At 44.8% G+C, this 22,190-nt stretch overlaps 1 protein-coding gene across 2 annotated transcripts in view; it reads right to left on the bottom strand.

The window, feature by feature from the left end:
• Positions 1–22,190, bottom strand: part of RFX8 (regulatory factor X8) — a 72,430-nt gene that overhangs the window by 11,919 nt on the left and 38,321 nt on the right. For both annotated transcript variants that reach the window (XM_045077687.1, XM_045077688.1), the window contains exons 5-12: positions 15,786–15,846; positions 11,629–11,739; positions 10,972–11,049; positions 8,452–8,565; positions 7,494–7,644; positions 4,899–4,957; positions 3,267–3,420; positions 1,052–1,146 (exon numbers count right to left, since the gene is read on the bottom strand). In XM_045077687.1, coding sequence (XP_044933622.1) covers positions 1,052–1,146; positions 3,267–3,420; positions 4,899–4,957; positions 7,494–7,644; positions 8,452–8,565; positions 10,972–11,049; positions 11,629–11,739; positions 15,786–15,846 — 823 coding nt within the window. The remainder of the gene's footprint in view (positions 1–1,051; positions 1,147–3,266; positions 3,421–4,898; positions 4,958–7,493; positions 7,645–8,451; positions 8,566–10,971; positions 11,050–11,628; positions 11,740–15,785; positions 15,847–22,190) is intronic.

Here is a 22,190-nt window from a genome sequence, read left to right as displayed (position 1 = left end):
GTGTTTCCAGCACAGGCCCTCCAAGCCTTAGCTCTTTGCTCCAGAGACGTCTGCTTCTTCCATAAATGGTCCTCCATTTTCCCATATGTTCATTCTGCTCTTGCCAGTCTCGTGTAAACATTGTTCCCTTTCTTAGATTGTTTTAATCCTATTCACCTTCTACATCTTGTTTAAATCCCACCTCCTCCCTCATCAAGGCCTTTCCTGACTGCCTCAGCCTTTGGGGGACAATGCCTCAAGGCGGGCAGCCTTGGGCTGCCTTGTTTGGGCCTAGGTTTTAATGCACAGCCCCCAGCTCCTCACCCACCACCCCCAAGGCACCACTGAGCAAGGGTGCTGTGGCTTTCTCCGACAGTACTCTCAGCTCTCACAGTGCAGCTGCCGAGGCCAAGGATGGGGACAACCAAGCCAGAGCAACGCCCTATTCAAGTAACGCCCGAGTTTCAAGTCGACCAGAAGGACCAAGCCCGTCTGTATCTAAAACGATACATCTCTGATTTTGTGAAATCAAGCCTGCCACTTGGATGGTTCTGCAAAATACCCAGACCAACACTGTTTTCCCCAAAAGGACAAAATCCCTCTTCCTTCTAGACACTCTGGCACTCATCCACACTCATCTGCGTGCACATGCTCACCTGCCCTGACACACACTCACTGGCACCCTGATGTTCACCCCACACTCGTGCTCGCTTGCACTCACCCATGCTCATCCGCACACACATGCTCATCCACTGGCACCTGCACTCATCTGCACATACAAGCTCACTTGTACACACAGCTGAGGCCACACACGCTCACCCAAGCGCATGCGCTCACCCACAAACACACACCTGTATGTGCCAGCCTCTGATTCCTGCCTTGCTGCAGAGGGAGTGAGACACCGCTTCCCTATTGTTAACACCCGCACCAGCCTTGATACATTTCTGGCCAGAGAAAACTCTTTCACTTCTTCAGGGCATGGGCACTGGTGCTAAAACATAGCTAGAATGTTCAACAGCCCCTTCTTCCCTTTTTTTTAAAAAAAAAAAAAAAAAAAAGCACCCTTTTGTACCTGGAAGACAAATGTTTGGAGATTTGATGACAGACAATTCAGGAATATGCTTAGATCTGTGGATGTCCCCAGCAAAGAAACCAAACTGCTTAAACCTGTAAACAAAAGAAACAAAAAGATTGCGAGCGAAGTAGCAGGATTTTACTGTACGTATTTGTGTACCAGGTGACCTAGGGGACAACACTGGAATGGCAGTTCAAAGGAATTCCCTGGAGCCTCACACTCCTTTTGAACGCAAAGGATGATTTCTAACGCTGGATTTGTCACCTCTGCTGTCAGCTGGTTCAGAGATACATGGTCTTGCCTCTTAGGAACCACCTCTGTCACTGATTGAAATGGAAAAAAATATTTTGAAATAATAATAACTACACCTTATAATTATACAGAACTCAGCTACAGATGAGCTCATCACACGATACAGACGTGAGCTCACCTACCCTTGCTGTTTCACAAAAGGGGTAGTTTATTAGTGTCCTTTAAACTCAAGGTGGACTTCAAAGCCAATGAGGGTTGTGCCTTGCCTGGGGCTATAAACTCAGTTAGTACAGACCTGAAGGGTGGAGCCCCAAGCAAGTGTGACGTCAGGACTTGGGTCCTTACCTGTACAGGCAGCACCGAGCAAAGAACAGCCTTGGGCTCTCCCAACTTTTGGAATGCGGCTGTGCAACAAGCAGAGTTTAGAAACCTGCGGATGTTGCCATGGCCTTGACTGAGGCTTGGCCAGGTCTCATCTGGAGGATCATCCAGGGACACCGCAAGCATTTACCTACTAGACGCCAGCAGGGGCAACCAGAACACTGTCTCCTGCTGGCTCTGTGCTCTCTTGGAAGTTCTAGTCACAAGAATGCCAGTAGGAGCACAGGAGAACTGGCCTCGTGCCCTCCTGGGGCTCCCTAGACTCTGGCTAGGGGCAAGAGCATGCTTTGGGGACCACCCAGAGCTTGGGGGAGAGCCAGTAGCCTGGGAGGAGGGCCTTTTGGGCTCCTACCAATGAGCCCGGCTTGTCCACATTGCTGAAGTTTGCTAGGTTAGGGGTTTACCTTCTCATCACTTGTTTGGGAGGGGAAGAGCGGGGATTCAGGACAGCCAGGCAATAGGGGCAGGGGTGACCTGCCAACAAGTATGGATCTACTTAAGTATTTAAATAACCGGTATAATCCTACCAAAGTCAGCCCTACTTCAAAGAAAGAGGCCAGGATAACTTGTGGTGCATTTATGCACTATTGAGTCCACGTATTCATCTAGTTATAAAGGTACGTGAGTGCTACCTTGTGCCAATGCGATGTTGGGTGGACCAAGATGAATAAGCCACAGCTGACAGCTGAGGAAGCCCACAGGTTCTGGGGAGGCAGCTGTCCGCATAGTAAGTGTATCAGGACAGGGCCAGGCTCATGGAGGGTGAGGCTGCTGGACCTTCCCAGGCCATCCTGGTGGAGAGTCTGGAATGCATATGAATGGAGCACAGCTCTCATGGCCCCTCCTGGTGACTCTCTTACAAAGGCCTAGAGATTCACCAGTAGTCTGGGAAAGGAGGTCATACACCTTCCACAGCTCTCCCGCTGAAATAGCACCCAGGTTCAATCCCCTGAGTGAAGACAGTTCTTTCTCTCACTACTTTGGCTTCCCGGAGATGAAGCAATGCTGTCAGCCTGCTTGCTGAGCTCTTTGTGGAAGGGAGATTTTTCCCCTGAAAGATATTTACAACTATCAGATAGCAAAGGGCAGGAATATCTACATACTTAACATCACTTGTTTGGAAAATAGTGAAATATGGTAAGAGCACCATATAAGAGCTAAACTTCACCTTGTTAAAAATAATACTTGGTGATGCTAACAATAGTGACAGCAGAATCTGGCAAGGCAGGGAGCTAACTCAATCCATTTTGGACAGTTAGGAAAGATGCTGTTGAATCTGCATGTACAAGATCGATGCAGAAATGTTTTTTCCAAAGGAGGCACTCCAGGTTGGTTTTCGGGAAGAAATACTGGGAAGCAACAACCATCCTCCTCTGTTCATTCATTCAGCAAACGTGCGTTAGCACTGGTGGCCTGGCGGACCCTTCCTCACGCCTGCAGGCAGAGATGTGTGAGCAGATAAATGAGAATATCAAAGAGGAAAGTAGGTTCTACCTCTATTAAGAATTCACAAACTAGTGATGGCCGTGCCAACCCCAACTGTATCCCCAAAGTCCCAATAGTGCAGAGGGAAGATTACATTTCATCTCCGCGTGTGTCTCCAGGACGGCGCTACTTGGATTACTTGGCAGGGCTTTCTGGGACATGTCCAAAGCACCTCGACTGATGATGGCATGTAGATCTGACTTCAAAACGTTGACTCTCCTGTTATTTTTCAATACCATTCTCATAGTCTAAAAATAATGGAGAACCATAATACTTCATTAAATCTTGTCCTTTTACTTTTGCCTAACTCCCCTTTTCCAAACAACTAAGATTAAAAAAAAATTTTTTTTTGAGAAGAAAGAGAAGTAGATTTGGGTATTATCCACGAAAACTGAATCCTACATGACAACCGAAATGGGCAAATTGCACACATTCTAGGATGGCCTTTCTGAAAATCACCATTTGGAGTGCTTCTGCTCAGAGGCAGATGTGGACAGGGCTCTCGGGACTCTGTGGCTCTTCCTCTCCCTGATTCTTGTTCTCTGCACCTCAGTCCATGAGCATGAGCTACTCTAGAGAGCAGCGTGGTGGCTCTTCCTAAAACTCTGCAAGGAGAGTGAGGCTCCCTGGACGCCAGTGTTGACCAGCTCTGGAGGGGGACTGTGGGCACTCAGACACTGTCTCTGTCCTGCCCGCTTGCAGGCTCAGGCCATGAATTCAGCCCCTGGGAGCTGACTTCCTCTGCCATCCAACAGGGACACCCAATCCCCTCCATTTCTGGGATCCATGGACAGAGCAGTCGGTCATTCTCAACCTCAGCCTCAGAAGCAGGCCCTGACGCTGCCTCCTCCATCTGACGGGGGAGGAGCCTGAGGGCACCTGGGGTGCTGAGCAAACTTTTGCAAGCCATCGTGTTCAGAAAGAAGATTCAGAGCAGCGTGGCTCTAGAGCCTGAGCTTGGTGCATGGGCTGGCCATCACCAGTGGACCCAATCAGGAATGAGAAAATGCTGGAGATTGGGATGGGCTGTGAGCACAGGCAGGACACAAGCCTGGGAAACGTGAAGTTGAGGAGAGTCTTGTGCTGGGAGGACAGAGATGGTGACGGGGAGGACCCAGCAGCGCTGCTCCCTAGCTGGGGCCGATTTGGAACAGATAGCAGTGTAAGTGCTGTCCTGATCTGGTGGCCACAGGATTTCAGAATTACAGAATCTTTCTTTCAGCCCTTCTCTGCCTTCCTCAAGCTGCATAAATAACCCAGGAGGGAAAAGGTCAGAGCTGAGAACAGTTTTCTGGCAGGCCAGACCCACGGAGTCCATGGGGCCGCGCTCAGGGTGAAGGGCCCTGTCTGTCTCTTCTAGGCTCTGCCTCAATGTCCTTTCATCTCTGACACTGGCTGGCCCTGGTCGGCTCTTATGAGGGGTCTTCTTCTGTAACTTTAGAACACTGACCTGCTTCTTCTGCTTCTTCCTCCTACGGGGAAAACCTTTCTGAGCAGGGGAGCACTGGGGTGGGCTTCTAGCTGAGAGTTTTGGGCACACTATGCCTTCCCAGTTAGTGGCCAACAAGGTCCTCCTGTCTGCCCTCTGCTCTGTAAAGGGATAGATATGGGCTCCCCACAGAGGGAGCTACCATCGGCTCTTAGGGCACACTTGCAGCTTTAGGAAATACATACTTTGCTTTAGGAAACTGCTTTGCTCCCTCCTGTCCTTTAGGCTAAAACCTACCTTTGCCATGTTGGAAAGGTATGTCTTCCTTCTTAGTCTTTTGACAAACACAGTCACTTCTGTTAAGAACAATACACGTGGCCATTATTAATACTGTAGCTTCAAGTTTTTTAAATAAATATTTTTATTTATTTATTTGACAGAGAGAGAGCACAAGCAGGGTGAGGAGCAGAGGGAGAAGGAGAAGCAGGCCCCCCACTGAGTAGGGATCCCAGTGTGGGGCTGGATCTTGGGACCCTGGGATCATGCATGACCTGAGCCGAAGGCAGTTGCTTAACTGACTGAGCCACCCAGGTGTCCCTGTAGCTTCAAATTCTTATGTATAGAGTGGGGGAGGGGACGCACAGCATAAGCATGACTAGGAGATGCTGGCAAAGGCCACTTGACTAAGACCACTCCCCCCACCCCTCCATGCTGGAATGTGATGTACTCCCAGCCTCTGATGTGCCTACTTAAAGGAATTTAGGCATTTTGTCCAGGAATTTTGAGTTCCCCCAACAAGGTCATCTTTCCAGGGCTCTCCTCAGCAACTGACCCAAGGAGAGGCGCCCAGGTGGCTCAGTCAGTTGAGCGCCCAACTCTCGATTTCAGCTCAGGTCATGAGCTCAGGGTCCTGGGATCAGCCCCACATTGGACTCTTGTGCTCAACGGCGAGACTGCTTCAGGATTTCCTCTCTCCTTCTATTCCTTCCCCCATGCTTGCTTGCTCTCTCTCAAATAAATGAATAAATCTTTAAAAAAGAAAAGAGATCCAAGAAAAGGAAAGGGTGAAAAGAGGAAACATAAAGGGAGTGTGTGCATTTATTCATCTGACAAATATTTATGAGGGACACTTGTGCAGTGTTTGCTCCATAAATGTGTGCTGGGTGTTCGCCGGATTGTTGGACAAAGGAGGGCAGCTGCTACCCTCTAGGGGCTCACCCTCTGAGGAGGGGTCGCCAGAAGTGCAGACGCCTTCCCCAGAGCAGGGTAAGTGCACCTGGCAGTGAGAGCCACCTGGGGAAGAAGCAAGGAAGGGATGTGTGGGGGTGCAGAGGGGAGGGAGAGGTCTGTTTGAAAGAAGGGTTAGGTGTGGCTTCATTTAGTATGTGCAAGTTAGGAGTTAGGGAGGGGTGAGGGCTTGGTGGTGAGGGGAATGGGGGTTGGGGATGGGACTAGCAGTCTAGGCAGAGACAGGAGCAGGAATAAGGGCCTTTTTGGAGACAACCTGTCTTGTGTTGCTGAGGAGCACCAGAGCAGAGGGAGGGGGTTGGGGACAAGGATGAGGCCAGAGGCCAAGCTATAAATGATGCTGGATAGTGAGTGAAAGCCCACAGATCGACCAGGCGGCAGGGGCCATGGAAGGTTTTAATGGGTCTGATCACTGTGTAGAGCCATCGCTAGGGGTGGAGGGAAGTGTGACCCAGCGGGTGAGGCTGGAGGCAGGATGATCAACTAGGAAGTTCTGAAGTAGTCTCGGGAAGGGACAGAGGGAGACCAGGCTTGAGTGGTGAGTGAAGTCCCTACAGGAAGGCTGGAGTGCGGCTTTGTCTCCTCACTTCATGGACCCTCTGCCACTGCAAGTTCCAGACCTCACGCTCCTTGCAGCACCCTCTTTCTGCTGATTCTTGGTTGGCAGTCGCATAGCCCATGGTCCCTGCCTGGCCATGGGAAGATTCCCAGTGTGAATACTGAACACAGTAAAGAGAGCAGGGCTGGTGGGTTAAAACTAGAGCTGGTCCTGATCTGTGGGCACTCTGAGAAGACAGCAAAGAGCATGCAAAGAAAGCAAGACTCAGCCCTGAGCAAGCTGGCCCAGGAGGAGGAGGGCCTGGGTGAGAAGGACATTGAAGGCAGCTACAGGCTGTGGTGGAAAACCTCACAGAAGCAGAAGGGGGGAAAGAGGTATTTCCAGGACCAAAAACCTTGTCTTCGCACATGCGGGAGAGCGCTGGCATTTAAGCTGCTGTAGGCCTTGAGGCAAAAGCAGCCTGGGGAAGTAGTCTCCAGAGGCTACCTTCGGGCAGCAGGATGAAAGGGAACATGTTCTAGAAAGTCAGTGTGGAGACTGAGACTACAGAAGTGTGAATGCCCCAGTGGCCCAAGAGGTGTGAAGAAGTTAAGGACAAGGGGGAATGTCTAAGGAGGGAGTGATGTTTTTGGAAGGCTTGCTGTGAAGCCACACAAAGCACAAAGAAGCAGAAGAATATTGGAGCCAGAGCCCTGGTCAGGCCTGCTTACAGGGCCACCGAGCCCACGGACTGTAGGTGGCCCTCAGGGGACTGGTTTGAGAAGGCGGGCTTTAGCCACTGGATGGATGCAATGCTGGCCACTCCCCTGCCTGGGCCACAGTCAGCAGCACCTTCCCTGCACCTCTAACCCTCTGGGCCTGCCAGAAGCCCATGTTAGTATTTATAAGGGACAATGGATGGATTAGCAGAAGGACCCAACACTGCACTCCAGAAAAGGCCAGCAGTTCGAACCAGTCAGACCTTGTGCACTGCAGTTTAGCACAGGAGGAAAAGAGTTAAGCCACAGCTGAGGTGTCCTGCCTCAGTATGAAAGTTAGAAACTTCATCTATACTCACAGAATTGATTTTTTTCATTGAAACCTACCTTTGAGTTTAGAGATCTGTACAAGGGCTGGAAAACCTTCCAAGGCATTAAGTAGCCACAGCTTAAATTTCTTACTGAATAACCGGACAGACTTCAGGTACTGAATAGAAACATCTTCCAAAAAGTCATGAAGGAGAACATCTTCAATTCCCTACAACAGAATTGTCAAGAGGCTGTGACTGCTGGCCACAGTAGACATCCTCTAGTTATAAGTGGTCGCTCTCAGCTGGGCCACAAACTCAGAGAGAAAGCTACCATGCAGCCCTTGCCACTGCTCAGTGTGCAGGTTATGCAGCCAGAATGGGTATTTTTTCCCAAAGATCTTCAAATATTGATAATTGATTCCAAATTTTCAGAAACACTATTTTAGCCCATAGGAGGCAAATCAAACCCAACTACATAAGGACTGAACCCAGACTCCAGTCTTCAACCTTTGTGTTAAACACATCGAAACACTAGGTTGTTCCCTAAAAAATAATAAAGTAAGAGGTAAAGGTTCGTGACCAGATTCAGAATCACAGAAATTATATATAACTGATTTTCCAAATAACAATAATTGCTCTGGAGGTCGAGCGTTTAAAAAAAAAAAAGCAATGAGAAAACCTGGCACTTCTGTATATTCCAAAACAATTATTCCAGTTACTCTTTTTAAAGATTTCTTTTGTTGAGGTTACCAGAGAAAGAACTTTGACTCAGTGCAGGGCTCACTAATCCCTGGAACCATAGGTCACCAGGTGTACTGGCTTTTTCTTTCCATGAGGTGACTCTTGCCAAATTCATAAAGAAAAGCTGAGTTTTAGGGAAAGATCAAAAGGATCCATCAACATCATGATTTACTCCTTAGAGGGCCTGAAGTCCCCGGAGCCTGAAGAACAGGGGGGCTGCAGTTCTAACACCAGCATTGGTAACAGTTTCTGGGAAGGACACAAACTGGCAAGGCAAGCAAAGGTCTTCCTACCTTGTATAGCTGCACATCGTAGCATTTAAAGAGCTGGCACACATCGGGCAATGTCATAAGCATGACTGTGTCTTGCTGCAGAGATTTCCAGAAGGAAGTGAGCAAGTCCTCCACCTGATGAGGGAACAGAACCTACCTTCAAGAACTCATTTTGCACCTGGTGAGACCGATCTGCAGTTATATACTTAATCAGCCCCAAATGATAATGGGATGAATGTCAGTCCAGTTAACGTATAGCTCAGCCTATCAGCTTTTCCAAGCTGAGTTTTAGAAGTGTTCTTTCCAGTAACCCAGTGAGAATTGCCGGTGGGAGGATGTGAAATGTCATTTTTGAGTTTTCTAGAATGAAGGCTGCTTCTGACCACAAGGGGGCTCCTGTTGATTTGTAATAGGATGAGGATCTGGCCCCGGGGCACAGACCACAGATTAGAACAAATGTTCATTGACTGACTGATTCCCTCAATTATTTGTAAGCTCAGAAGGACATGTAACAGTATGTCATCCAAGAGGCCTCCTTGAGAAGTTAGAATTCACCTAAGAACTGTGTGAGCAAAAGGGCACTGGTATCGTTCTCCGTGGAGCTTTCCGCTGACCCCTTTTGTTGTGGAACAAAATGGTGGCTTCCTTACTTTTCTTTATGTTTGCCCATATGGACTCTTCAGACTCGATTATTGAACCAGGTGGCCAGTCTGAGACCCTTGCCTTTTTAGGATTTTTGCTGGCTCAGATATTTTGTGGCTTTGAAATCCTGACACAGGACCCGCCAGTGACTCCAGGCAAGGAGCTATTCCTGTACACAGGCTGTCAAGGAAGTAACGGCCAGCTCTCAAAGGACCTGACGACTAGCCCATGATTTGAAATCCAGTTGTCGGGGCAGTAATTCTAGGGAAGACATCTCCAAAGAGGCTCACAGATATTGAACAAAAAATGCAATAGTGGTATACACAAGATTATTTAATTCTTTTCACTTTGGAGCATGGTTTTGCGGGTTGGTGGGTTTATGAATGAGGCAGCAACCACGGGCTCATCTCTGCTAACTCCCTCACCACCCTTGTCCAAAGTCATCCAGATGCACACATGCATCTGCTTCAGAAATATTTCTCCCATTTTTTCCATCTGTCTATCTGATGTCATTGTCACTGCTCCAGATTTGACCCCTTGCCTCAGTTCTCACCTTGACTATGACAAAATCTCCTCATTGCCCTCTGCTCCGATTTGGCAGTCTTGCATCACTGCTCCCCACCACCTTCTCAGTCAATCAGAATTCTTCACAGGGCATGAAGCTCTTTCTAGTACCAGACTACTTTCTCCACATCCCCTCTGGTTCTCTCCTTAAGAGATATTTACATCTAGTCATAGTGACCCTTCTGCCATGTCACCCCTGAGAACATCTTGCTGCTTGCCTACATCATTGGTTCTACCTGGAACTCCTTTCCTACTGCGGTGTTGAGTGTCTCTGAACCTCTGCTTTTCTACTGCAATCAATAGCATCATGGCTTCCCCTTGGTAGACTCTCAAAAAAAGATACTTTTGCTATTTTTCCTCCTCGCCCCCAAAACAATCTAATCAAACTGCTGTTCTAGAACTTGCCATGTTGTATCACATTTATAATTTTTTTTGGCTTATATTGCTCCTTTTAGCACCAGATTATAACCTCTTAAGCCTTATGGAGAATACCTTCCTAGTTCCAGAAATGGTACTAGTCACAAGGTAAGAATTAAGTTAAAGTTTGATGAGCAAATGAAGAATGTGTCTGCTTCACTATAATGCTTTACACTGAACAAGTACTAAATGAACTCATGCTGAATGAATATTATCACCCAAAGTTCATGTACTTAGAACACTGAGTACATCAGAAAAGCTTTTATTTACATGTGTGCTTGTTTCCCTGGATTTTCTACAACAAAATATAAAATTCAGAATGGTTAAAAGATTTGGTTGTGTTTTCCACAGCCAATTCTAGAATAAAACCCAGTCATTACAACACAGATGACCCTGCTTCAAAGTCTTGCTTCTTTTTTTTTTTTTTAAAGATTTTATTTATTTATTTGACAGGCAGAGATCACAAGTAGGCAGAGAGGCAGGCAGAGGGAGAGAGGAGGAAGCAGGATCCCCGCCAAGCAGAGAGCCGAAGGCAGCGGCTTTAACCCACTGACCCACCCAGGCACCCCTTGCTTCTTTTTTAGTTAACATGCATCAATAAAATGGCTCTTTAGCATTACTGAAAATTCTAAGGTAAATAATATTACTAGTATTTTACTCAAAATCAGCAGGAATTAGTTATCAAAAAACAGCTGAATTATATTTGAAGCATAAGGTTATATTAGCACCTTGGAAAATTTTCAAGTGATGAAACTGAATAAAAATATCACCCAGATGTCACCTCAGTGTCCATAAATAGGTGACTTCTAAGGACTACAGTGCAATGAATTCCCACTCGGCATCCCTTGAGGGGGTCTTTTCAAGTAAAATGCTTAATAATGAGTCATAAATACTTGTATTTTATAGATAAAACCCTACCCTCTCAAGTTCTTGGTTCCTCACGTTTTGTAAAATATCTTGGCAATAGTTGCAGTATTCATCGGCAAGAAAGGCCATCTAGGAAGATATGGAAAATGATTTCAATTTTAAGGTCACTTCAGGAATGAATTGATCCTCAATGACCTCTCTAAGCCCTTAGTGGCTGCTGCTTATGTTGTTCTGCTCTGAGAACAGCTGAGCTCTAATGGTGTTGTCTACTTAGGTGGCACAGTGCATACACATCATTGGCCTAACACGGACATAGCTTTAATTTTGATGTCAAAAGTCTAGGGTCTGTATCACCCACTAAAGAGGCCACCAATCTCTGACATCTTTCTCCCTAAACCCCAATTTCCCCCTTCATATTCCCCAGTCCCAGTTTCTAGAAAATCTGCCTATCTGTTCTCTGCTCTGTCATAGGGAAGCCCTCATTCTAGATGACACAGTGGTCCCAGGTAGAGCCTTTCTATAGCATGTGAGAGGAAGACCTGAATTTCCTGACTGCCACCAACTCCGGGAGGGAATGTTGGCGCTCACAGTTCTGGGAGAAGGCAAATATTACTCCATCTGGTTCAAATGATCACAGCCAAAATAAGAAGACATCTTCCGGGCATCAGAGGCATGAAAAGTTAGTTTCTCCCATATGTGCAAGCCTACCATTTTGTAGGAATACTTCTTTGCCAGTTCTTGCTCCCAGAATGGACATCTCCTGAATTCAGACAAAGGGGATCCAACTGGGTCTGTCCTTATCGGAGAATGATTTTCACACTAGAAACCATTTACACATAGATTATCTCTTGAAAATAAAATGCATTTTCTTGCATATAAACCATGTAATAATCACATTACCATTACAGGTTAATGTTCTATGTAACCATCTAACCACATCTCTGGACATATTGATCCAAGCAACTTTTCCCCCTTACTTCATTCTAAAGAATATTAACTTTTCCCTATATTCTATAAACTCTGGTGATCAGGAAGTAGTTAGGACTAAATATATTACCCAAATGTGTCACTCTTGTGTTCATGTATTATATATGCTGTATAGTAACATGTGATAAAAAATACTACCAATGAATAATTTAATACCACAAATACATTTATACAATCCTTGTCTATATAACTGTTCCTCTGAAATAAAACCATATCCTATCTAGGTCATGATGCCTGTATTATAAAAATGGTTAGTTATATCAGAAATCCCAGGGCCTGACTACCAAAGAAAATGAAGAGCACAGACTTCAGGAGGACAAATTACAGAACGGTAAAACCTTTTCATCAAGGAGGAAAAAGGTAACATGGCAGGAAGTGAATTCAGCATTCCTTCCTGCTGTCCCCTTTGAGCAAGAGAAGGCAGGATCACTCCTGGTTGATTGCAGGACCTTGATTTTATTTTAAATGACTTCTTCAAGGTTTTCCAGAATGACTTTGGAATAATTTCCATCTCATTTCTAGGAGTTGGAAATTGAGCTCATGAAGCCTGCCACGTTGGATTGCCACACGCATGAATGTTCTTCTCTTTATTCTCTCTCCAACCCAATGGTTTGCTTTGTGACAGTACAGTTCCAAGATCAGTATTTCATCCTTTGGTCTTATATCCTCAGATCTCATATACTTAGAGCCTCACTGAGCTACTCACTTATATCTTGCTTAGTAGATTGCTTATGCGGGTTTGCAGTATGTTCCTGCCTATAAGCCAGATGAGGGCAGAGTGGCCTTCTGGACCTCCTGCACCCACCCTCCTGCACCCACCCTTATGGATAGGAGTGGCCCTTGGCCACCATCCCACAAGCCGCTACACACAATCGAGAACAGACACTGCCAGCTTCCTCATTCTCTCATGCTCCCTTGTTATCAACCCATATCACAATGAGGATCAGGGGAACTTAGGAGACATGGTCAACAGTCTTTTCAGTGTCCTGAAATCTGTACTACTTAACTCTTTGTGGTCCTGAACCCCTTTGAGAATCTGATGAAAGCAATTGATCCCCTCCCTAAAAAATGCACACTATGCACTTAACATTGTGAAGATACCAAGTTGAATTTCCTCTTACTGATATTTTTAGAATAAATAGAGGCATGGGTGTCTAAATAAATAAAAGTAGTTGCAGGAAAGGTGCCATCTCAAAGGATGTCATTTCCAGTGGGTGCTGTTTGGTTCTCACTGAGTTTGCACTGGGTGCTATTCAACCCCTATTCCTCCCATTTTGGAACACTGGCTTCATTTAGAATCATGGGATGGCAACCCTTGTAGTGTGTGGATGTGGGTCATCAGGAAGGATGGGCAGTTTTGTGGAGTTCACTGGCCTGACCGTCCATCTTCTATTAGAGAAGCACTAAGGAATCATCCAGTCCAATTCTGGCTAGCTTCTCTTACCTACCACATCTTACCCTAACTACATCCCTTTTCTCCATAGCACACCCTGACCTCCTGTATTCATCAATGCTCCTGAGACTGATATTGCTATGATCAAAGCCAGTGTTTCTCAAGTGTGGTCCTGAAACCACCTACATCAGAATCCCCGGGAGCACTTGGGGTTCATATCCCTAGGGCCCTAGTAGATCACACGAGGGCAGAAATCTGTCATTTTAATCAGCCTCCCAAGTGAGCCTTATGGACGATCCAGTCAAGAGCCAGAGTTCCAGGAAGACTGTTCTTTGTCTTGCTGCAGAAATCTCTACATTTCAACGTGGCAAAAAAAAATCACAGTTCTACCTGTTCAATGTAGTTGAATGTACTATCAGTGTACTATCATAGTAATGTATACTATACATTACATACTATTGTAGTAATGTAAGAAATCATTATAAGGAAAATGTGAAAGTAATCAATTACTAAAAAAAAAAATAATAATAGAAAGCAAGGTTACGTATTCCTGGAGCTAATTCTTTCCAGGTTCTTCCTATGAAAAGATTTTTTTCTTTCAGAAAAAAATTTTTCAAAAAATTGTTTTAAAATCACAAATTGAAATCTTTCCTTTACAATATAAACTCTAAAGTGAAGTATGTTTCAGAAACACTGAAGTTGGGATTTCTGCAGAAGGCATTCAGGAAAGAATCAGAGGGATTCCCATTCTGGAAAAATAATTCAGCAAAATGACAAAGAAAAAAGTGGGAAATTCATTTAGATTTCCTAGGTATATCAAATGCAGTTTGGGATTTTCAATAGTTCCAAAAAATGACATTGTAATCTTCAGTGAGAATGTACTGTGTGTCACACCCTAGAGATACAATCGGGGACACTCTTGTCAATATCTGACCCTCTAGGCATTATCTGCCTCCCCTATCAATTCTCCTGGATGCTATTGGTCCTTCCTGCATCCTTAATGACACTGGTCCCTCAGTTATCACCCCCAAAGCAAATGTATCTTGTCATTCTCCTGCTAAAGATGCCTCAATGGTGGCCTGTAGTCTCTACCAGTCTTCTGTATAGGTGAAATGTAAATTCTCAACCTGGCATAGATAGGCTCTCTACCCACCTGGAGTCTATGGCTCCCCCAAATCCTCACCTCTTCCTCCTCACTGCCTGCACACCTCCCAGCATGAATGTAAACTATGCCCTCCAGAAGAATGCTTCCTAAAAGAAGATCCAAGTGACCCCTCCAGGATCAGCTAAAGTACATTGTGACAGGCAGAATAATAACCACCAAAGATGTCTACATCCTAACCCCTGGAACCTTAGATGGTGAGAGGGACTTTGCACATGTGATTAAGGTTAAGGACCTTGAGATGGGGAGATTATCTGGATCATCCAGGTAGCCCCCATGTTAAGCCCCCATCACAAGGGTGCTTAACAGTGGGGAGCCCTTCCCAGCTGCAAAGAACCTGAGGGGTAGTAGTGTGAGAAAGACTCAGCCTGCCTTGGCTGGCTTTGAAGACTGAGGAAGGGTCCATGGGCCAAGGAACAGGGGCAGCCTCAAAAGCTATAAGATAAGAAATGGATTCTCCCCTACATCCCCCAGAAAGACTGTAGGCAGCACTTTGATCTTTGCCTGGTGAGAACCATGCTGGACTGTGACTTCCAGAACTGTAAGAAAATAAATTTGTGTTTTAAGCCACTAAATTTGTGTTAATTCTTTATAGTAGCAATAGTAAATGAACACAGGCCACCTCTTCCATGAAACCTTCCCAAATTACTCTGACCCACTACAACCTTTCTCCTCCAATCACACTTTGGACTTCACAATCTACCTACAGCCTACCCTGCCCATTCCACAGCACACTAGTTATTTCATGTTTATCTTAGTTTCTCAACCCTGAAACTGTATTCTATTCAAGTACAGAGAGTAGGCTTTTTTTGTTTTTGCTTTTCTTTCACATCTCATTCAGTCCTCAGGATTGCTGGTCACAAAAAAAGCTTTCCAAAAGTCATTCATTCAATGATACCTATCAACAAGACAGTGTCAAAAGTACTACCATATCATGTTGGCCAACTTCAGTGAAATTCAGTGTGTGATGTCATAGATTAGCTATTGATAGTTCTGGTGTCCTAATTCAAAGAGCTATAACTGTAATATGGAGACATTTTCACACAAATCCATTGCTAACAACCTATACATCATTCTTAATTATAGCAAAATAAACACAAACAGCTGCTGTACAGTGAACAGTAAGCTCCTTGAGGACATCTGTCCCAGCATTGTGTGTGGCATACTGTGGATAATGAACAACCCTGGTCAAAAGAGTGAGTGGTTAAGGATCATATATAATAAGAACATTAAGCACAGGAAAGCTTATTTGTTGTATTTGATCAAGCAATTATTGAATATTGCAGGGTCTATTATAGTAAATCTATTTTATTCCATACTCACTGTTTCTTCTTGTTGGATAATGTTGTTATAATTGGGTTTTTCAAAACCAATGATGTCTCCACTGTGACAGAACAGATAACAGAGAAACAATTTTAGTAAACCACCTGTTTCTGAGCACAAGTATGAAGTGTTCTTCTTTTTCTTTTTTTCGTTTATTTTCTTTCTTTTTTTGCAGCAAGTTTACATACATGGTGTACAATTTTATTTCAAAACTCTCCTCCAGGTTTCTATACACAACTGGTGATTAGCACCTGTTTGGAGTTAAAAAAAATCAATTTCTGTAACTGTAACCATATATTTCTTTTGAAGGGTTTATTTCCCTTAGAAGTAAAGTTATGATGTCACCATGGGTAGAACTTGCTCCTGAGAGAAAAGAAAAATTATCATGGAAATTAGATCTTACACTTTCTGATTTGGGGTTTTTAAAATGATCATTTCAGAAAAGATAATATCCTCTGATGTAACACAGCATCTTCACAGAACAAGGAAATGGAGAATAATGAGATGTACATCGCATTTCTCAGATTCATACCTTATAGTGAAGACAGTTGTATGTCACGGAGAACATTCAGTCCTCTCCATGCGGTGTGGGATAATTTCCCTTTAATGCTGGGTATTTGAGACTCTGGGAGCCCAGAGACAACCCTCTTTGCACAGGAAATGAGTATTTTCTGGATGTCAGAAGAGGTGGAATCTCCTTCCCAGTTCTCCCACTATCCCCAGAGCTGTAGCTGCTCTGTCCACGCTAAGTCAATACATATCTTTACACCTGATTGTTTCAACTTACATAAACATGCAAAGAGGAAGGCAGTAGACTAGTGCTCTGCTTCTGGAAGCAAGGCAATGGTCTTCAAGGTAGGAAGACCTGGGAGGAGGTCAGAGTCCAGGGGCATAGGGGAGATGGAGGTCAATGGCTTTCATCTCACACAAGCAGAGACTACAGCCCCTCCCATTTTCTCCAAATCCCCAGAAGCTCTCCTAAAGGTTTGTCTCTGTCCAGTCTCCAACCTAAGTTTTGGGAAACTGGGCAGAATACTTCACAACATTTCCACATAATATTCTATTTCAAAATAGGGCAAATAGATTTAGGGTCTGGATACAAAACTACCAGAAAACCACCCTCTTCACCTTCCATTAAGAGTTGTTATCATTATGGAAATTGCACTTTGGAGTGCTCAATAACAAGAGAGTTTCAGAACATAGGATCTGGTCAACCTCCCCTCCACATGGCATGATGGATTAATGAATGATGCAAGGAGACCCGTAGGTGAAGAATTTGAGATGTCTTGAAATTCCACTTGTCATATCTCAATGATTTCTTGGGTAGGTGTGGACAATGATGGTTTCTTCAGGTAAAATTTGTAAGGTTCCCATTGCCACACAGGTTCTGAGACATTGCCTCAAGACCAACAAACAATAAATAAAACACCGGATAAAACCTAGAGTGAAAGAAGACAGAAGAGGGGTACCTGGGTGACTCAGTCAGTTAAGCATCTGCCTTCAGCTCAGGTCATGATCTGAGAGTCCTAGGGTTGAGTCCTGCATCAGGGTCCCTCCTCAATGGGGAGTCTGCTTCTCCCTCGGCCCCACCCCACTGCTTGTGCTGTCTCACTCTCTCTCAAACAAAAAAATAAAATATCTTTAAAAAAAAGGAAAAAAGACAGAAGAAAATATCAGAAATGAAAGTTCACTGAGTAAAGGACTGATAGAAGAGGAATTTAAATAAAAATATATAGTCATCAGCCTTTAAGAGATGTTCTAAAAATCACTTGTGAGGCCTTTTCTCAACCAAATTGGAAGAAGAGCAATTCTATATTGTGTTAATATGCTACTCCTAATATATTTTCTTTGGGAAATGAACGCAAGACCATGGTATGAATATATTCAGCCCCATCCATCCATCCATCCATCCATCCATCCTTCTGCCATTGCCTCATCAAATATTTACTGCATGCCTACTATGTCAGGCATTGCACTAGGCCTTGGGGGATATAACTGTGATCATGATGGACAGTCTGTTCTCACAGAGATGACAATCCATAAAAAAGATGTCACATAAATAACTGCAAAGACATTGCATGGGAGTTAAGACAGTTGAAGTACAGGGTGTTAGGGAATATATGTTGTGGGGGGGGGGCAGGCTATCGCCTTGTTAGTTTGACAGTTTACATGCCCGTATATCAGCAGCTTGATAAACTCAGGAGGGTGTCACTTGTGATTAGTTAGCCCCTCTGTTTGGTACTTATTACAAGACTGTACTTGGATAGCACTTACGAAACTCTTTTGATGATGACAGCCATATTCATGGGATATTCCTTTAGCTACTTAGAAACAGAAGTCTGGAAGCTACGAGATTGAGTTTTTGACTTAAAAGAACAAGGGAAACCCTCTGCCTTATTGTTCAGCCCCTCTGCTCCAACCCTGATTCTGGTAGCTTTGCAAGCCAATCAGTTGAGGGCAATACTCTCAATTATTTAGGATTTGTAATTGCAACTCCCAAGTGCCTACCACGTGTTCAATGTGGTATATGAGTTTAATTCAACAGCCATCGAAAGGAGGGGTGGGTTACCCTCCTCACTGTTAAAAGGAGGCTGAAAGCGAACCCCATGCCACATAGAGGTCTTTGTGTGTCAGACTAGGGGACACAATCCCACTATTCTCACTGGGATGTTATTTTATTTTTATAGCACTTATTTATTTGACAGACAGAGATCACAAGTAGGCAGAGAGGCAAGCGGTGGAGGGAAGGGAGCAGGCTCCCCACTGAGCAGAGAGTCCAACGTGGGGCTCGATCCCAAGATCCTGAGATCATGACCTGAGCCGAAGGCAGAGGCTTAACCTACTGAGCCACCCAGGCACCCCTCTTTTTATAGCATACAAATGGGGGATTTTGTTCTTTGAAACAACAGTGACAGCAAAAATAAAATCTCCTCTTCAAAGACAGATGTTAACAAAAGTGTCTATCTCCTTCTGGTCAGAGGGTGATACCTCACTTGTTCAAAAGAATGGCAAGGCTGCCTCTTCTAACCTTTGGGATCCTTTAATTCAGGTCCATGGCTCATAACATGGGCCTGGGCTCAGTGTAATCCTATCTATTTATTTAAAAAATTACCTAGTCTCCAAGACCCCCTTCAAGCAAAGATGCATGAAAGTATGCACCAGTTAGTGAGAGAGAAAGAGGCAGTATCACAGCCGGGCTACAAAGCTGGTGAGCAGAAGATCAGTGATGGAGACCAGACTTGTGGCAAGAGAGGGATCCATGGAGGCCCAGGTAAGGGGCACTGGCACCCAGAGGATCTGGCCAAGTAGGCCAAATGGACACTGCCTTGGCCCCATGCTTTAATCTTTTTTTTTTTTTTTTTAAGATTTTATTTATTTATTTGACAGAGAGAGATCACAAGCAGGCAGAGACACAGGCAGAGAGAGAAAGGAGGAAGCAGGCTCTCCGCGGAGCAGAGAGCCCTATGCGGAGCTTGATCCCAGGACCCTGGGATCATGACCCGAGCCGAAGGCAGAGGCTTTAACCCACTGAGCCACCCAGGTGCCCCACCCCATGCTTTAATCTTAAGACAAGGCTGGGCTGAGCTCGAAAGGGAGACTATAGTAGACATGTGGGGTCTACCACTCAAGAGGAGGGGCAACAAGGGTAGGGAGGCCAAAGCAGCATTGGAGGTGATAGTCCAGCTCTTGGGGCACCAGTCAGGATGGCCTCATGTTCTGGGGGTCACTGCCACTGCCTCACTTCCTGTGTGCGTTTCTGACTCAGTCCTTTGCGACATTTATTAGATTGTGGTCAAAAGCATAGTCATTGCTGAAATATGGTTCTAATAAAACCACACTAACATCCAGAGCCAGCCTTGCCACGAACGAAGGGCTTCCAGTCCAGGAGGCCTCCTTCCACCATTCCCTGAGGCCTCAGATGCTTCAATGGTGCCAAATCATGGGGGAAGCCCATGATTCAGAAAGGACCCCAAGTCAAGTCTGCCCAGTGAAGTCACTTGTGTTCCTGGTAAACTGTCTTCTCAGCTCCTGCTCCACAGGGTACAAGCCAGCCCAGGCCCAGGATGTCAGGATTTAACCAGTAGGAATTGGGAGGGGCCAGGAGGTACTGCAAAGAGTCCCCTGGAAATGGAGGGAGAGAGACCTGGGATGAAGGAAGGCTCAGAATTCACACAGTCCAATAGAGAATCTCGAGCAGATGCCATGCTGAGCGCAGAGCTGGACATGGGCTCCATCTCACAACCTTCAGATCATGACCTGGGCTGAAATCAAGAGCTAGGTACTTAACTGACTGAGCCACCCAGGCACCCCGTTTCTTTAGATAGATTTTATGATCAATTTGGCTAAAGAAGGATCCGGTATGAACAGGGCTGAGACGTGATTATATGGCACATAACTCACCTTTTTTTTCTTCCATAAACTCTTTCAAATGCACTGTTAGCTTAATATGCTTTTTGGCATTTGAGTTTCTTTTAGTCTAACTACAATTTGCATTCACATTCCTAGGTTTTGACATCATTTGTCATTAATCCAAGCTTTCATTTACATCATTTTAGCATCTTAATTTGTCCTCTCAAATCACCCAATAGCAGTGAAACAACTTGAAGTGATTACAAAGGTAAGAGGATAAAATGTAATAAAACCTAATTTGTGGGCCATACTTGTTTGGTGTCCAATTGCAGAGCAAAGGTGCTTTGTCTTCCAATCATTAAGGGACCTAATTTCAATTTTGACTCAAAGCACATGAATAATTATGTTTCAGTTTGATTAGGAGAAGATGAACTTAACTTGATGAATATTTTTATAACTGAAATTAAAATCGTAAATGTATGTAGTCATATAAGGACGTGTATCATTAAGATTGCAAAAGAAGCTTTCTTTGGTATAATTTTGCTCCTACTAATGATATTAATCACTACAATCCACTGAGCATTTATTTGTTGCTAACTGCTTCACTTTGTATTACCTAAATTCTTCCAACAATCCATGAGGTAGGTAGATAATAATTATTATCCCCACTTTATATATTGGAAAAGAGAAACAACTCAAAGATCTAGAGACCCAGCTCTGACTCAGAGCCTCATCTCTGTTACCCATTCTACTATTCTATCTTGCGAGATGTATATGTAGGATAAAAAATAGTATACTTGAGAAGGACAAAGTAAGACATAAGGTATTGAAATTTAAAATAGAAAAGAACTACCTTATTTTTAAAACTGGTTTGCTGAGTGTTGTTTGTGGATTAGTCATATTCTGCATTGGGGGCTGCTGCTTTTTATACTGCTTAACTGTACCCTGACCCATTCGATTTTATGAACAACTTAATTGCAAAATGATGACTGCAGGGAACACCCTGGGAAATGCTGAGAGACTAACTCATTCATGTTCACCCTCTTGAAGTAAAACTCAGCAACCAGAAGTCAAGCTTCACCAGCAGACAGCAAATAGCACGTTGCCTTGTAGTGCTGGCACTAGCTGGAGCTGGGAGAGTGCAGGAGGTTTTGTGCAAATTGGATTGTCCAGTGTTCGTGAGCTTAGGAGCATTACCTGCTTTTAAATTCTTTTCCAAACAAGGGTGCAGTCTAGGGTATAATTCTCCACATGTATGTTTCTTGAGCTGCTAGACAGCAACCAGGTAATGTGTATTTTTTTAACCTTAACAAGTTCTAACCAGCCTTGAAAACTAAAGGGTGGACAGGGCCAAAAAGCGGGTTGCAACTTGGACACCTTATTAGTGCCTCAGAGTTAGGCCCTCTGGGCTCCTCAGAACCAGGAGGACTCATCCCCTGCCGGGTGCCATGGCTCCACAAACAGAAGGAGAAGACGCCCTTCCTGGGTCTGGAGAAAGACTCTGAAGGAACTGTTGGTGTTCTCTCTGACATCATTAGGTCTGTGGAGCCCACAATTGCCAGGCTGACAGCTCCCTGTGAACTCATTCTCCTTAAGGGGGGTGTGGTCTGAAAGATGAACCCTTTGCCTTTCTGCTTTGTCGGCACAACTAGCCAGCTGGGGACCCACAGCCTCAGATTCGGTAGGCTCAGGGCCCACTGAGGCAGCCCCCTGAGCTCATGAGCTGGCAGAAGAACAAAGGACTGAAGAACAAAGGCAGAGAATGTTGAAGGCACAATTTTAGAAGCTTTTTAAAGGCTTTTAATACCCTAAGTTGGAAAAGCTGGGTGGGAGAGAGAGAAAGAGGTGGAGAGAGGGAGATTGTTGTTGGGGGAGGAATGAGGGCAAGGGTTAGTTTCCATATTTCCTGAGAGAAACATGAGACTCTCAACAATTGATTTCAGAACTTACATTCGGTAGAATGGGGATTCATCAATTTGCAAAATGACAAAAAAGTTTTCCTTGGAACACAGTAACGGGGATTTTGCCTCAGAGGCAGAGCATAACAGTGAATTA

The sequence above is a fragment of the Mustela putorius genome, unplaced genomic scaffold (assembly GCF_011764305.1).
Source record: "Mustela putorius furo isolate JIRA1106 unplaced genomic scaffold, ASM1176430v1.1 tig00000224_pilon_pilon_pilon, whole genome shotgun sequence".
Lineage (NCBI taxonomy): Eukaryota > Metazoa > Chordata > Mammalia > Carnivora > Mustelidae > Mustela > Mustela putorius.
Note: the sequence above shows the minus strand (reverse complement) of the source record. Positions and strands in the feature narration are given on the sequence as shown.